Source organism: Neophocaena asiaeorientalis, unplaced genomic scaffold (assembly GCF_003031525.2).
Source record: "Neophocaena asiaeorientalis asiaeorientalis breed wild unplaced genomic scaffold, Neophocaena_asiaeorientalis_V1.1 scaffold106, whole genome shotgun sequence".
NCBI classification, from domain to species: Eukaryota; Metazoa; Chordata; class Mammalia; order Artiodactyla; family Phocoenidae; genus Neophocaena; species Neophocaena asiaeorientalis.
The window spans coordinates 4422944-4440760 of NW_020172597.1; the positions used below are offsets into that span (position 1 = coordinate 4422944).

Sequence of the window (17817 nt, forward strand, 5' to 3'; positions counted from 1 at the left end):
TTAACTTCTCCAAACCTCAGTTTTCTTATCTGCAAAGTGGGAATAATAATAGCATTTACCTCAAGGGGTTGTTATGAGGACTACATTGGTTAAAATATGTAATGCGGGACTTCCCTGGTGGTTCAGTGGTTAAGAATCCGCCTGCCAACACAGGGAACACGGGCTCAAGCCCTGGTCTGGGAAGATCCCACATACCACAGAGCAACTAAGCCCATGCATCACAACTACTGAGCCTGTGCTCTAGAGCCTGCGAGCCACAACTACTGAGCCCATGTGCCAGAGCCCATGCTCCACAACAGAGAAGTCACTGCAGTGAGAAGCCTGGGCACCACAACAAAGAGTAGGCCCTGCTTGCTGCAACCAGAGAAAGCCACATGCAGCATCTTAGACCCAACACAGCCAAAAAAAATAATTAATTAATTTAAAAAATATGTAATGCACTTAGAACAAAGCTTCATACTCTGTAAATACTATATGCTGGTGTGTTCGTCTGCTTGGGCTACTATAACAAAATATCGTAGACTGGGTGGCTTAAACAATGGAAATTTTTTTTTTCACAGTTCTGAAAGCTAGAAGTCCCAGATCAAGATTTGGCAGGAGCTATTTCTGATGAGGGCTCTCTTACTGTCTGTATATGGTGACTTCTTGCTAAATCTTCATATTACCTTTCCTCAGGGTCTGCCTTCAGAGAGAGATTAAGCCCTTTGATGTCTCTTCTTAAAAAGACACTAATCCTATAGGATCAGGGCCCCACCCTTATGACCTCATTTAATCTTAATTACAGACAGTCCCCAATTTATAATCTTTCAACTTTACGGTTGTGTGAAAGCGATATGTATTCAGTAGAAACCATAATTTGAATTTTAATCTTTTCCTGGGCTAGCAATATTTGGTATAATACCCTCTCTTGATACTGGGCAGTGGCAGTGAGCCTCAGCTCCCAGTCAGTCACAGTCATAAGGATAAACAACCAATGTACTTACAACCATTCTGCACCCACACAGCCATTTTGCTCACTTTCAGTACAGTATTCAGTAAATTACATGAGATACTCAATACTTTATTATAAAATAGGCTTTGCGTTAGATGATATTGCCCAACTGTAGGGTAATGTAAGGGTTCTGAGCACGTTTAAGGTAGGCTAGGCTAAGCTATGATGTTTGGTAGGTTAGTTGTATTAAATGCATTTCTGACTTACTGTATTTTCAATTTATCATGGGCTTATCTGGATGTAACCCCATCATAAGCCCAGGAAGGTCTGTACTTTTTTTTTTTAATTTATTTTATTAATTAATTTATTTTTGGCTGCATTGGGTCTTCGTTGCTGCTCAGGGGCTTTCTCTAGTTGCAGAGAGTGGGGGCTACTCTTTGTTGCAGTGCAGGCTTCTCATTGTGGTGGCTTCTCTTGTTGCAGAGCAGGAACTCTAGGCACGTGGGCTTCAGTAGTTGTGGCTCCCAGCCACAACTGGCACGTGGGATACTCCCGGACCAGGGCTCCAACCCGTGTCCCCTGCATGGGCAGGTGGATTCTTAACCACTGTGACACCAGGGAAGTCCAAGATCTGTACTTTCTTACTCCAAATATAGCTACACTGGGGATTAGAGCTTCAACATATGAATTTGGAGAGCGGGGTGAGGAAACACGGACATTCAGTTCATAATAGCTAGCAATCACATAGTTTTTTTGTTTTGTTGTGGATTTTTGTCTTTGGACGCACCGCGCGGCTAGCGGAACTTCCCTGACCAGGGACGGAACTCGCGCCCCCTGCAGTCCAAGCGCAGAGTCTTAACCACTGGACCACCAGGGAAGTTCAGCAACCACATAGTTTTACTCTATTTTCTGAATTGTTATTTTTGTAGGCTATTGATGTAGAAAATAAAACAGCATTACAGTATAATCGTTTTTGCAGAAAATACATAAAAATGCATTTTAAAAATTGTGTGTGTGTAGGTGTCTGTGCACCAAATGTTAGCAATGGTTACTCTGCTTGGTGAGATTACAGGTAACAGTTATTTTGTGGCATTTTAGAAATATAAGGAAAGCAATTAACGTAAGAACTTATTGAATACTAGGACAAACAACTACCTGACCGTGGTATTCTTTTAATGAAACACTGGATTCCATTCCACTTTCAGTCTTTTCCACGTACATATTAAGTGAAAGTGGTATGGATTCTTTTACACCAATGTTGTTTCGACAAAAAAGAGATACAGATGTTTCCCTTTGTCAAGTGTTTCAAATCTCCCGGCGGAAACATACACACATCTATGCCTGGCAGAGGGGAGCCGGTTCTATTCAGTAGTCTTGGCGGGGACGGGAACACAGGCTTTGTTTCCTTCCGCAGGAGCAGGCTGCTTCTCCCTGGGTTCGGGTCCCGAGCTGCGTGCAAACGGAGAGTGATGGGACAGTATCCCGGGGCGCATCCCGGGAGGCGCCGGCGAGCTGGCAGGCTGCCCCGCAGGACGCCGGGAACCGCGCGCGGAGGCTGCTGCCGCGCAGGCGCACCGGCCGGGCTGCGCTACGTGGGGCATCTTGGCCCTGCGCGGAGACCGGTCCGTCGCGGCGGGAGGGCTAGGGCGTGCGGCCCGAGCTGGTGAGAGGGGTGAGCCAGGGCTCCCCTGGGTCTGGGGAGGGGACAAGCCGGGTAGCGCCGCCTCGGCCCCGCCCGCTGTCACCCGTGGCGCGCAGTGTGCCCCGCGCCCCAGAGTCGGCTCAGACAAAGGCTGCGAGGGCAGGGCCGGGCGGTTCAGCCCTGGAGAAAAGGTTTATCCTCTCCATTTCGGGAGGAGGAAACTGGATTAGCGGGGTTACGGGATTTGCCGCAGCCGGCAAGGGAAAGAGCTGGGATTCAAAGCCAGATCCTTTTTGATTCCAAATCTCAGACTACTTTAAACCTAGTGCTGCCTAAGAAGGGAAGGGAAGGAGCTGGGATTCAAAGCCAGATCCTTTTTGACTCCAAATCTCAGACTACTTTAAACCTAGTGCTGCCTAAGACAAAGAATTGGGTTTTATTTATCCCTTTATGCTTCATGACCCCAGCACGGTGTTTTGGACCATATGGACTGTATATATCCACGGTCACCATGTATCTTTTGTAAACAATGTTCAGTGATTGGTGCAAGTTCTAGAATTCTGACCATGTGATTGAACTTTCCGGATCCTTTTGCTGACTCTGATGTTTTCTAACCAGCATGGCTAGGGGCCTGTAGACTTGGCGATTTAGAATAAACGTCTGGAGCCTCCCGCTGCCTGCTGAGGAGACAGATGGAGCGCAAGGATGGGAGGTGTTTCTGAGAGCCTAGGGAGTAAAAAGGTCCAGACTCCGGATTTTGGTGCTGTATGTTCGCCGGGTTCCTGAGAGTGGAGGACGCCTGTGCAACTGTGAAGCCTCCCGTCAGTTTCCGGCAGTTTCCTCACCAAAAGTGGACAAGCCCAGTCAGGACTCTCTGCCCTGTGAGCTGAGCTACAGTTCGCCAGAAAGGAGCGCCGAAGTTATCATGATTCAGAGACTCCTAATCACCCTGCCCGTCGAGGCCAGCACCTGGGTGAAGTTGCGCCATCCAAAGAAGGCCACGGAGGGGGCGCCCCTGTGGGAGGACGTGACTAAGATGTTTGAAGGAGGAGGTGAGAATAGACTGCTGGGTGGGAGGGAGGCAAAGCAGCATCGTCTAGGGTGGGAAGGAAAGTGGGCAGCTGAGAGGAAGCATCTGCTTAGGTAAAAGGTCTCTGGAGTTCTTGATTGTTGCTCCTGGCTGGGGTTTTCCCAAGTAGTAGTGGTTAGTTCAGACTAAAACTAATATTTCAGTGTCATGACTGTGTATGTTATTTCTTTTTATCTTCCCCATGGGTGCGTGGGGCTGAGAGGACTTGCCTGATTTTCCTTATTTTACAGTGAGGAAATGTGAATCAAATGAATGACCTGTCCAGGTATTGGGTGGGTAGGTCAGAAGTAGAAGGCAGTAGGGAAAGTACCAGGTGAGACCAGAGTATCTTGTGCTAGAATAGCAAGGAAGAGCTCAAAGACCAATGGACGTCTACCAGAAGGATGCAGAAGCCCGGTTCAAATTGGGGACAGTTTAAGTGTCCAGATTTTTTTTTAAAGGACCTTTTATTTATTTATTATTTTATTTATTTTATTTTTGGCTGCGTTGGGTCTTCGTTGCTGGGCGCAGGCTTTCTCTAGTTGCAGCGAACGGGGGTCACTCTTCATTGCAGTGCGCGGGCTTCTCATTGCGGTGGCTTCTCTTGTTGCAGAGCATGGGCTTCAGTAGCTGTGGCTCGTGGGCTCTAGAGTGCAGGCTCAGTAGTTGTGAAGCACGGGCTTAGTTGCTCTGCGTCATGTGGGATCTTCCTGGACCAGGGCTCGAACCCGTTTCCCCTGCATTGGCAGGCAGATTCTTAACCACTGTGCCACCAGGGAAGCCCTAAGTGTCCAGATTGATTGTAACACCTTAAATAAGTAAAATTCCACGCATTCATGATGACACTTAAAATAGAGAAAGAGAGTCACAGATGTAGAAAATAAACTTATGGTTACCAAGGGGGGAAGGGGGGATGGGATGAATTGGGAGATTGGGATTGACATATATACACTACTATTTATAAAATGGAAAACTAATGAAAACCTACTCTGTATAGCACAGGGAACTCTACTCAATGCTCGGTGGTGACCTAAATAGAAAGGGACTCTAAAAAAGAGTGGATATATGTATATGTATAACTGATTCACTTTGTTGTACAGCAGAAACTAACATAACATTGTAAAGCAACTACACTCCAATAAAAATTTTTAAAAATGAAAAGAATTTAGGAAGCCCCCCCAAAATAAATAAATATAACAGAGAAGGGGGGGAGAAAACTCATCTGCCACGTTGGAAGTGATTAATACACTGATTTCTTATGTTGAAAATAGATTTTTATGGGAATGAAGGATGCATTTACCTTGCTTTTTACATCCTTTTCAGAGAATACCTGCCAATAATACATGTAGAAAGAATGATAGAATATTTTACTGTAAATGAAGTAATTGGAAGGTTGGTAGGGAACAGGATATTCACATGGTGTCAAGGTATGGCCCCCACAAATCACTTGCTAAATGCCAGGGAAAGGGCATACTTTTTCAGGGACAAGATCTAGTGGTCACTATCTTTTTTTTTTTATAATTGTATTTATATTTGGCTGCGTTGGGTCTTCGTTGTTGCGTGCGGGCTTTCTCTAGTTGTGGCGAGCGGGGCTACTCTTCATTGTGGTGCGCAGGCTTCTCATTGCAGTGGCTTCTCTTGTTGCGGAGCACGGGCTTCAGTAGTTGTGGCTTGTGGGCTCTAGAGCACAGGCTCAGTAGTTGTGGCGCACGGGCTTAGTTGCTCTGCAGCCATGTGGGATCTTCCCGGACCAGGACTCGAACCCGTGTCCCCTGCATTGGCAGATGGATTCTTAACCACTGCGCCACCAGGGAGGTCCTAGTGATCACTATCTCAACCAAGTGTCCCAGTGATGGGATAACCTGACATTTTGTGCCTTCTGGGTGATGTAATATAAAGCACATTGTATCCCCCATGAAGAATCCCTGCCTAAAATGTTTAACCTGATCCAAATTAATCTTAACGGTGGAACTTCTGGTTTAAAGAAAATACAGGGGATGGAGAAATAAGAGAAACCCCACCATGAGGATACAGTAAGTCGATGCCAGTGTCATGAAGGAAAGGCAAGTACTGTCTAGAGTAAGAGAGTCTTTGAATAATAACCACTTAAAATGTGTGAGCCTTAATTGGAAAAACTCTAGGATAAAAGACAGTTTGGGAACAATTGAGGAAATCTGAATATGGACTGAATATTTAGATGATCCTATGGAATTATTGTTAATTCTCTGAATTGTGATAATTGGTATCATGGTTATGCAGGAGAAGACTCTTTGAAGTATTTAGGGAGGAAGTATCATGATTTCTGCAACTTTGAAATGGTTCAGAAAAAAATATAGATAGATGAAACAAATATGGCAAATGTTAACGATCATTTAATGTGTCAGATATATGGGTGTTCAATATTCTTGATGAAAAGTTAAGGGAAAAGTACAAGGACAATAATTCATGTGCCTTAATTGCTAGTTCATATTTTTAATATGTCAAATTTCAGCCAGTATTTCTTGAATTCTAGCAGCCTGGCGTAATTTAGTTGTGTTTAAGTAGCAGATGGGAAAAAATGAACCAGATACAGTTTCTATGCATATACTCATACTAATACTCAATTGACAGTGATAAGTATAAAAATAAATATAATAGGAGACAGCCTGAGATAGATACCAGAGTAGAGATAAAAACCAAGCTTTGGGGCTTCCCTGGTGGCGCAGTGGTTAAGAATCCGCCTGCTAATGCAGGGGACACAGGTTCGAGCCCTGATCAGGGAAGATCCCACATGCCGCGGAGCAACTAAGCCAGTGTGCCGCAACTACTGAGCCCGTGCTCTAGAGCCCACAAGCCACCACTACTGAAGCCCACGTGCCTAGAGCCCGTGCTCCGCAACAAGAGAAGCCACTGCAATGAGAAGCCCACGCACCGCAACGAAGAGTAGCCCCCACTCGCCGCAACTAGAGAAAGCCCGTGCGCAGCAATGGGGTCCCAATGCAGCCAAAATTAAATAAATTAATTTTTTAAAAAGCTTTGGAGGAATTCAGGGGAGAGGAAGCTTTCCTCTCATTAAGGGGCTCTGAGAAAACTTCACTCAAACTGGTCTAGAAGGATACCTCAGTTTTTCACCGAGTAGGACTTGGGGGAAAGTACTGAGGTGGGTGCTATCCAGGTATGTTCAAAGAATGGTGAATAGGATTATGTGGTGGGTGTGTCCAGAGGATGAAGGATGGTGTTTAGAGGCAGGTAATACTTGAAGAAGCAGTTTTGGACTGGTTGTGGAGGATCTTGAAGTCTATGGTAAAGTGTTTGGATTTTTCTTTCTTGAAAGTGGGGAACCTTTCAGGATTTTTGTACAAAGGAATGGCCTGGTAGGTCTGTGCTTTTGGACCAGCGTTGGCCATTGGGAAACATTAATCCCCCAATCAACGCACTGCAGATCCTCCTCATTAAGGAGGCGCCAGCCTGCTCTTGAGTTGCTCTGAATGTCCCTCATTGTATTGAATGTATTGAGAGAGGGGCCAGATTCAGCAGGTCTGCAGACAGTTTTTCTATTTGAGGGATCTGGGAAGATGCAAACCTCAGAGCTCTTTTCCTTTCCCAGTTCTGCTATCTCAGGATGCTGATGAGACCCGGGGAGAAAGTTTTGAGGATGAAGTGGCATCTGGGTCCCTGACAGCAGAATCCCAGGTAGGTTGGAGTTTCCTGTCACTTTCTTGAAATTGTTTCTCAGATTTTAAGAGCCCTGGCTTCAATTTTCTTTGACTCGACTTCCTGGATTGGATTTTCTTAGCCTGTTAGAAACCAGGCTGCATGGATTGATTTCACAGGCATTTTCCCCACCTGTAATAACCTTCCTCAGAAACCCTCTTGTTTCTAGCAAACCTCTAGCCATTTATACAACAAATTTAAAAATCATGTGTGTGAGTGTGTGTGTGTGTGTGTAAGAGAGAGAAAAAGTATATAATATAATTCTTGCCCTTAAGCATCTCAAGATGTCATCCAGGGGAAAGACAAACATTGTAAAATATTTAAAGCAACACTTTAAAATGAACAGAGAGGTTCTGATATTCTTGGAGATGTATACACTTCATTAATGACCTTTCAGAAAGGATTTTTGGTCATGTCCTGGAGCAGAATTACAGATGATAGAGAAATGAGTAGAGAAGCTACTGACAGGTCCTAAAGGACACAAACTAAACAGGCTAAGAAGAAAAGGAAGGAGAACTAAAGAGCAGTTTAATAGTGTCTGTGTATCATACATGAGCTCATCAGAAAACCAGTGACACTAGCAGGCAAAGCTCTGCACAGCCAAACCCCGGAAGCATAGAGAAACTCAAGAGAATTAGAGAGTAATCAGAGAAAACCACTATAGAAGGAGATATTATTAGAGAACAGAAGAGTTTTAAAGTGGAGTGACCATAACTTCCAAAATCACATGGTACAGGGTTTAGTCCCATGTCTTTAACCTTCCTCAAATTCATCAGTTATATATGGAGGCTAGTGTCTAGTAGGCCTAAAATGCATTCCAGAATTATTTACAATACATAAAAAGCATTAAAATAGTCTTAATTCCATACTTAAGTAATTTGTTATTATCTCAGCCTTCCGGCTTCTGGGGTCTCTTTGCATTTGGTAATATTTTAAAAAAATAACCCAAATGGTTATTTAATTTGTGTAGATCATTCATAACAGGCTCTTGTACCTCACAATGCAGTGTCTGCTTTGGTCAAGGAATCTTCCTTACTAGGCAGAATTCGTGCTCCCTCTAAAAATGTGCTGTTCTCACATACTTTTTTTACTAACAGAAATACCCAGCTAAGGGTCTTATCCATGCTGAAATGTTCTCATTTTTTAAAAAAAATTTATTTATTTGGCTGCGTCAGGTCTTATTTGTGGCACGCAGGATCTTTCCTTGCAGCAAGCGGGCTCTTCGTTGTGGCACGCGGGCTGTAGAGCGCGCAGGCTTAGTTGCCCTGCAGCACGTGGGATCTTAGTTCCCTGACCAGGGATCAAGCCTGCTTCCCCTGCATTGGAAGGCAGATTCTTAACCACTGGACCATCAGGGAAGTCCCGAAATGTTCTCATTTTAACCAATTCTTTCAGCCCAACCAGGATCCCGGTTTTCTCTTGTGGCCTTAGCCCCTTTTGAACCCTTTCCTTTCTCAAATATTCCTGATTTTTATTGTCCTTAACCTAAATTACTATATACTGTTCTGTGACCTTCTTTAATATAGTTCATGAGTATTTTGCCTTCAACCAAATTGTGAGTTGGAAAAGACAGCTTACATACTCCCTGCATTGTTTTGTAACCTCCAGCAGAGAATCAGCCAGTTTTCAAGAGGGTGTCCGTAGGAACTGGCAGAGGCTTGATGACAAAGAGATCTCTTTCTAGCCTTTCCTGCATCAGAGATGGGCTCCCACATGTGGCAGGCTACCTCATAAATTTAAGTCCTTACATACAGACTGACATAGACTAGACCTGTCTAGCCTGAGGAGAATCTCTGCTGAGTTTCTCCAACCCTATGATGGATTTGCTTTTATTTTAAAAAAAAAAAAAAAAAAAAGAGGGTATCCAGGAAAACTTGGCTAAAATCTCTTAGCATCTAGACAAGGTTAGAACAACTTCCTAACTCTGGCTGAAAAGGAACATATTTGATGTTCTAGGAACTGTTAACCTTCAAAGACATATCTGTGGACCTCACCCAGGAGGAGTGGGGGCAGCTGGCCCCTGCTCACCGGAATCTGTACCGGGAGGTGATGCTGGAGAACTATGGGAACCTGGTCTCAGTGGGTAAGGATGGGTTCCCTTTGTAACTAGAACCTGTCTATTGGAATAACAATCTTTATTTCTAAGTTAAGTGGTATGCTTGGTCTTTGGGTTCTGTGTTAGAGATTTCTAATTCCTTCTGAACATCAAGTCATGATTGCTGTGGTCTTTTCTGCTCTCGTCTTTCTACTCTACCCTTCAGAAGGCCTGAATAACAAAGAACTATCTTTAAATTCTTGGGATGCCTCTCTGACCTCAGCACATGTAGTTTTCTTCTTCTTCACAAGCAGGGTATCAGCTTTCCAAACCTGGTGTGATTTCCCAGTTGGAGAAGGGAGAAGAACCATGGCTGATGGAGAGAGAGATTTCAGGAGGTCCAAGTCCAGGTAAGAGCAAGGCAGATGGAGCCTTTGTCATGCTTGCCAGAGAGTTCGGCTTAAAGGCTTCTTCAGGCCACTGGGGAGGTTGCAGCCACCTGGGTGAGACCCACAAGAAACCTGATTACCACTCTGTCCCCCCTTTCCTGCACTTGCCTCTTCTCATTAGTTTCTTTGGAGTCAGAGGAAAAGAGATGCCTTTCTCATCAGGGTTAGCAGCCTTCACCATTTCTCCTGACCTGACATTTGTGGTTTTCTTGCTTTCTCCAGCATTCTAAACCTTACCCTGATCATAGTTTCTTTCTCCTGTACATTCAGTTATCCATGGATCTCGCCTCATAAAGACAGTACCCTTCACCAGATCCTTATGTTATTGTATCCTGACTTTCACTTTCTCTGATGATTCCATTTAAAATTTTTTCCTAAATCTTATTCTATGACCATATCTTCAATTCTGATTCTCTTTTTAACTTGTGTAATTTAACTTTTATTTCAGATAATTTATGACTCATTGAGAAGTCACTACAGAATTCCTTCTTACCAAATCCAATGGCTTTTAATAGTCTTCTTCAACTTCAGTAATAATGTAACAGTAATAATGGCACTGTTTTCCAAGCTGGCTTCTGCGAGTCCTGTGCCTACTTTAACCCCACCTTACAAATGAGGAAAAGAAGGCTCTTAGGTTAAGAAATCTGTACATGATTGTTTAGCTACTACTTGGTGGAATCAGTATTTGTCTAATCATTCTGACTCCACAGTTTGTGTTCTTTTTATTTTTTTAATTACAACCCATTTTTATTTTTAAATTATTTTTAAAATTTTTATTTATTTATTTTATTTTTGGCTGCATTGGGTCTTTGTTGCTGTGCACGGGCTTTCTCTAGTTGCAGCGAGCGGGGGCTACTCTTCGTTGTGGTGCACGGGCTTCTCATTGCGGTGGCTTCTCTTGTGGAGCACAGGCTCTAGGTGCATGGGCTTTAGTAGTTGTGACATGGGGGCTTCAGTAGTTGTGGCTCATGGGCTCTAGAACTCAGGCTCAGTAGTTGTGGCACACGGGCTTAGTTGCTTCGTGGCATGTGGGATCTTCCTGGACCAGGGCTTGAACCCATGTCCCCCACATTGTCAGGCGGATTCTTAACCACTGCGCCACCAGGGAAGCTGCCACAGCTTGTGTTCTTATGGTGCTGTCCTGCAGGGCAGCATTAGGTTATATAGACCACACCACCTTCTTGGTATCTTTTCTTCCACCAGCTAATTCAATAATTTTTGTCTCCTCTATCTCTCTTATTGCTTCTTCAATGCTTCTCATCAGTCTCCTTTTTTAATGCAGATATATAATTGACACCTTTTTTAGGCTAAGCTAAACTACTATAGTATATAGGCTCTAAAGTTTGGCTCACACAGAGTAGGACTTTCTTGCTCATGTATTGATCTGTTTAGTTCAGTGGACAGTTCTTTTCCCCCTGACAATTCAGGGACAGAGATTCCTTCCACATGGTGGTTCCATCATCCTCGAGGGCCTCCTCATCAACTAAGTTTGGCCAGCAGTAGAAGAAGAGCACAGAGGGGTTCATTTGGGTGGTTTTTACGGGCCAGACTGGAATGGCTAACATCACTTTTCACTCTCATTCACTTAATGGGGGAGACCTTTGTCACTTCACTCAATCAAATTCAAGGAAGATTGAGAAATATAGTATAGTTGTGTGTCCAGAAGTAGGGAGAAGAGATTTCAGAATGGCCAACAGTCTCTGCCACAATCCCTGAGGAGCCTCTGTCTTTTACACTGCTGTTCTGTTTCTGCACAAACTCCCACAAATGCATTATGATGGTCTCAACTATCCCTTTGACATCTATAGTCCCCATATTTTCATCTTTGTCATATATGTTCATATGAACTCTATTCTCACATATCCCTGGTGTTTGGGACATCTCTATATAGACATGCTGTTGTTACTTCAAGCCCAGCATATCCAAAAACAGAAGCTATCTTCTCTCTCAAACAAAGTTCTTATCCTGACTCCTCCTGTTCTTTTAGCCTCTGAGACTAGAAATCATGGTATCAGCAAGAATGTATCATGCTTTCTACTCTGTTTTCCCCTCATTCTCCGTGGTTTTTTCTTTGATATTACCTGCTAGGTCCACTTCTACTCTTCATCTCTGTTGACCTTGCTAAGCCAGGTTCCCATCATCCCATGCGAATTACTATAATTTCTAGTTGCATTTGTTGACGTCCTCCTTTTCTTTCTGAATCATTTTGAATGTTACTGCCAGATTTGACCACTTGAAATATCACATTTATCTTTTTTTTACCCTAAAAAGAAAAGTTAAATGCCTTCTTATTCCCTGTAGTAAGTAATCCAAACACCTCTACTTGCTTTTTGAGTCCACTTCAAAATTTATTCAGCTATTACCAAGTACTTTGTATGAGCTATTACTAAAATGAGGTTAGACATTCTGGGGACTAAGATTTTGCCGTGAACTGGAAATGTTGGTGCTTTAGGATGACAGGGTCCAGAATGGTTGGATAGGAATAGAGAGTAAAAATCCAGGAAACTCCCTCATCCAAAAATGCTGTGTCATATATACTACGGATAAAATACATATTCTCTATCTTTTAAGAGTTTACAGTGTAATTAATGTTTTGTCACAAATTAAGAAATCATTTTTCACCTCTTATGTAGGCAGAAATTATGAAGATTGATAAAAATCCAGTGAGTTTGCAGGGAGGGGCACCCATATTCAGTGATAGCCCACATACTCATACCCAATACTTTCTTTTTAGTAAATCCTATGAAACATCGACAAGAGTGTACACCAACTTACATATAATGACAAAGTGAAAAATCAGAGACAACCTAAATATTTTTTAGTAAAGTCAAACAAATATGTTTGTAAGTAGAATGTAGTACAATTGTTAATAAGAATGAGATAAATCTAAATGTACAGACATATAATTGAGCTTAAAAAAAAAACAGATGCCGAACTATATGTATTCCATGATTCCCTTTTTTGGGTAGAAATGTATATTTATGACCATATATACACAAATGCACACATTCACATGTGTATATTATTGAGAAATGTCTGAACAGATGCATTCCAAAATCCTAAGAGATTAAAGGAAATGGGGATGAGATTGAGAGAGGCTATCCTTTTTCAGTGAATGCACTTCTATATTATTTGATGTTTCATTTTAACATGCACAGAGTATGAGATACTTAAATTTTTCTAAGTAAATAAAATTTTGTCATAGAAATATAAGCTCGAGATGATATCGTGTTAGAATTCTTATCTCCTTGTTTTATCTCTGATATTTGCCCTTCCAGTGATGCTTTCATCTTAGTCCATTTCCTCTTGCAATTCTCATGGATGAACTCCTCCCAATTTTTAAAGTCACCTTACATACTTTTAACAGCTTCTTTGTGTTGACCACCTTGTTACTTTCACATCAGCTCTCTAGGTGGCAGGATCCTATTTGAAGACAGTCCAACCCTCCTGTACCTAGTATATATTATTTTTTTCCCCTCCTGTTCTCACTGTGGCCATTTATTTTTTAAAGTTCAGTGAATATGAGTTATTTATATTTTTGGATTTCTTTCAGACTTGGAGGATGAAACAGAAACCAAAGAGTCAATCTTAAAGAGTGACATCTCATGGGAAGAATTACACCATGACCTGATGATGGAAAGGTCCACAAGAGGAAGCACCTTGGTTTCCACGTTGGGAAGGGACTCCAAATGTCATAAGTTAGAAAACCACGAGGAGAACCAAGGAATGGGTGCAGGGCAAATCCCCTTGATCCACAAGAAAACACTCACAGAGGAGAGAGGCCAAGAATCTAACAGATGTGTGAAAAGTATTCATGTGTACTCAAAAGTTATTTCAGGACCAATAGATCCTCCAAGAAAAAGACACCATAAATATGACATATCTAGAAGGAAAAGTAGATACAATTTAGGTTTGATTAATCACTCAAGGAATTATACAAGAATGAAAACCTTTGAATGTAATATTTGTGAAAAAATCTTCAAACAGCTCATTCATCTTACAGAACACATGAGAATTCATACTGGAGAGAAACCTTTCAGATGTAAAGAATGTGGAAAAGCCTTTAGCCAAAGTTCATCCCTTATTCCACATCAGAGAATCCATACTGGCGAGAAACCCTATGAGTGTAAAGAATGCGGGAAAACCTTCAGACATCCATCATCTCTTACTCAACATGTTAGAATTCATACTGGGGAGAAACCCTATGAATGTGGTGTATGTGAGAAAGCATTCAGCCAGAGCATTGGGCTGATCCAGCATCTGAGAACTCATGTCAGAGAGAAACCTTTTACATGCAAAGACTGTGGAAAAGCATTTTTCCAGATTAGACACCTCAGGCAACATGAGATTATTCATACTGGTGTGAAACCCTATGTTTGTAATGTATGCAGTAAAACCTTCAGCCACAGCACATACCTAACTCAACACCAGAGAACTCATACTGGGGAAAGACCATATAAATGTAAGGAATGTGGGAAAGCCTTTAGCCAGAGAATACATCTTTCTATCCATCAAAGAGTCCATACTGGAGTGAAACCTTATAAATGCAGTCATTGTGGGAAAGCCTTCAGGCATGATTCATCCTTTGCTAAACATCAGAGAATTCATACTGGAGAAAAGCCATATGATTGTAATGAATGTGGAAAAGCCTTCAGCTGTAGTTCATCACTCATTCGACATTGCAAAACACATTTAAGAAATACCTTCAGCAATGATATGTGAAATATGTTCAACATCAAAGAATCCCCAAATCGGAGCAAAAACCTCTAAATCTATGGTTTTCTGACTTTTGGATTTCAAGAACCAATAATTATTTTTTAATGGTTTGACCCAATGTTACAACTATTAATTTTGCCATATTAAAAAAAAGCACTACCTATTATCTGCATTGTTTCAGAAAAGAAAGGGCATTTTAATATTTAAAAATACAGGAAGGATATATTCATAGAGAACAGCCCTTTACATTTGAATTAACTTAGCTTTATGAAAATCTCCCAAATTTGTCTTTATTTTTCTCATTTCACTGTGGACCAGTGAAATCATCACAACAGGCCAGTGATCTGTGATTGGCTTTGAGAGTCACTGTTTTAAATATCCCTTTAATGAATCAGAATAAAATATAATCTTTACTATAGCTCTTTATATGGCTGGAAGAGGTATAAATAAAAATGTCAGTTGTCTCATTTCTAGAAGAAAAAATGTTAAAGGGGTTTTTCTAGACTTGATAGATAATGTGCTATACATGGGATACTTATATTTTATGGTTTTCTATAGAGAGGAATTGGCAAACTTTTTCTATAAAGGGCCAGATAGTAAATATGTTAGGTGTTGTAGGCCATATGGCCGCTGTCAGAACTACTCAACTCTACCATTTTAGTGCAAAAGCATCCAGAGGCAATATATAAATCAGGGTATCTCAATCTTGGTGCTGCTGATATTTTGGGGCCAGATACTTTGTTATGGGCAGCCATCCTGTGCATCGTAGGGTGTTTAGCAGCATCCCTGGCCACTGGATGCCAGTAGTCCCCTCATCCATTGTGATGACCAAAACTTTCCCCAGACATTGCTAGATGTCCCCTGGAGGGCAAGGTAGTTCCTACTTGAGAACCACTGAGAAATGAATGGGTGTAGCTGTGTTCCAATAAACTTTATTTAAAAGACAAATTTGAGTTGCATTTAGCTCGAGGGTTGTAGTTTGCCACTCCTGCTATAGAGTATGTAAAATGATTAATACTGACAATGGACTGTCATTTAATGTCAAATTTGTATGTTTGTTTATATCTATGCCAAAAATCTTATTTCCTTACCAATTCCTTTGGTATTTTGTTGCAAAAAAAATTTTTTTAAATCACAATTATGATGCTATTTTGGAAACCTAGGAATTATTTATGGAGATATTTACGCAGACTTTAGTTCATAATGATGCTTTTTTGTTCATCCACAAGTGCTTTGAGATGTATCTCTAAAAGATAACCACCACTCTGTTAAGACTTAACTGCAATGCCATTATTACACGTAAGAAAATTAAGCCATAATTCCTTAATACATATTGATGTTTTTTTGAAGATAGATATATTAAGATTGGTGGCTGCCATTTTAATTGTTTTTGACTTTCCATTTGCCAAATGTACAGTATTAGATTCAAAAATGTGCTTTCTGCTGAGTGGGAGAGTCTTTGAGATAGCCCCAGAAAAACACATCTAGAGGCCCACCAAAGAGGACCAGGAAGAAAGTGACCGTGGGCCAAACTGAGGCAGGGAAGTATGAGAGAAGAAGTGGAGGAGTTGATTCATAGTACTTCACTGTATTTATAAATACTGCATCCTTCCAAACATAATTGAAGATTGGTCAAGTTCAACTTCTTACTCTTAAATGGAAGAACAAACAATTCAACTGCCTGAGCATTGTGTGAACTATCAAAAGTAAAGCTGCTAATCCAGAATGTATACCATTATCTCTAGGTATTTTCTATTAGTATATTTACTTTAAAAAAAACAAAAAACAACTGGCTCCTAACTCTTAGGTCCTGTATGACTTTGATGGGCAGAGGACAGAGTGAGGATGCTCACTGTTCCTTATATATGTTTGTCCATGTTTCCATGGTCTTAGATTTCCCAAGAATTTGGGTTTCTCTGATTGCTTCTCTTAGTGAAAGGCATGACCAACACTTTTCTCTGCCTCAGTGAGTCCCTGCCTCAGTGATCTCATATAAGGTCTTATAGCTTAAAATACTATCTCTGTTTAATTGACAAATTCACGTCCCCAGCCTAGACCTTTCTTCTGAACTCCAACCTCTTCCTGCCATTGAGCCTTTGCACTAGCTGTTCCTTCAGACATCCTACCCTTCCCTTCTCATCTTTGCTCAATGTTGCCTTTTCACTAAAGCCTGTTCTGACCATGCTACTTAATACTGCAACCTGTCCCTTACCCCCTAACTTCAATATTCCCAACCCCCCCTTAATTTGTTCTATTCTTTCTTTGTCCATATCACATATCACCTAACATACTAGATAATTTACATATTTACTATGCTTATTATTTACTATTGTCTCCCCTTACTAATATGTAAGCTCCATGAGAGCAGGGATCTGTTTTGTTTGCCAGTGTATCATAAGTGCCTAGAATAGTGCCTGGCACACAGTAGGGACTCAAGAAATATTTGTTGAATTGCTTTGATTTGAACTGAATTGAATTACGTATCTATGACAGTAGAGAAAGGCAGTTCCTATACTGTCTCACCTAGATTTTATAGGTGAGGAAACCTTTCCGTTTCCTTTTTTTTCTTTGCAAATGGATCAGAATTTATAAGCCTCATTATAAGAATGGTGAATCATAACTGACATACTTTTAAGATAGAAGGGTATTTTTAAGTTAATTTGTTTAAAATGCAGTTAAGTAGGGCTGATTAACTACATGACTTTATCTTTGTTTTTGTAAAAGAGTTTACATTACCACCTTCCTTCATCCCAAAGGAGACTAGAGTTTATTCTCTGGAGAAGGACAATTTGCTCTGGAATCAGAGACACCAGACACAGAAGAGACAGGGGTAAGAAACAGGGCTGAAATGGAGACTGAATGGTGGCATGTGCAGCCCCTCTCCCGGGGGAAGGCAGGCTCCACCCCTTCAACAGCCCCCCACTCCAGTTTAACTCATCCCTTCATATATAATTTATTTGTATGACTGTTGTTAGTCTTGGTATCACTGAAAAGGTTATTTCCTATATTTTGAGTTTGTGTTTTTACATCTGATGCAACTGAGGATCTAAACGCTTCTGCTTTCCAAATTTCTAGTCAATTATCCAAATACCCCTCATTGTCATCCTCTTTCAACTGATTGTTTGTGCCAAGCACACTCTGTACATCTACAGAGGTGACCTTATTTAAATGGCATCATTCCTATGAAATGGATACTATTATTTTCCCCCATTTTATAAATGAAGACACTGAAGATCTGAGGGGATAAATGATATGCCCAAGGTTGCACAGCTAAGCAGTTGA

The 17817-nt window shown here is 41.4% G+C and overlaps 1 protein-coding gene and 1 non-coding gene across 2 annotated transcripts in view; both read left to right on the forward strand.

The window, feature by feature from the left end:
* The first annotated feature begins 3204 nt into the window (after positions 1-3204).
* The window catches only part of LOC112395510 (uncharacterized), a 36091-nt gene continuing 21478 nt past the window's right edge, over positions 3205-17817 (forward strand). The window contains exons 1-5 of the mRNA XM_024738746.1: positions 3205-3625; positions 7229-7314; positions 9292-9418; positions 9685-9780; positions 13373-14537. Coding sequence (XP_024594514.1) covers positions 3499-3625; positions 7229-7314; positions 9292-9418; positions 9685-9780; positions 13373-14537 — 1601 coding nt within the window. The 5' untranslated portion in view covers positions 3205-3498. The remainder of the gene's footprint in view (positions 3626-7228; positions 7315-9291; positions 9419-9684; positions 9781-13372; positions 14538-17817) is intronic.
* LOC112395601 (small nucleolar RNA SNORA12) lies at positions 8957-9052 on the forward strand. The gene has a single exon (XR_003002408.1). It is a non-coding gene; the product is annotated as a small nucleolar RNA SNORA12 (small nucleolar RNA).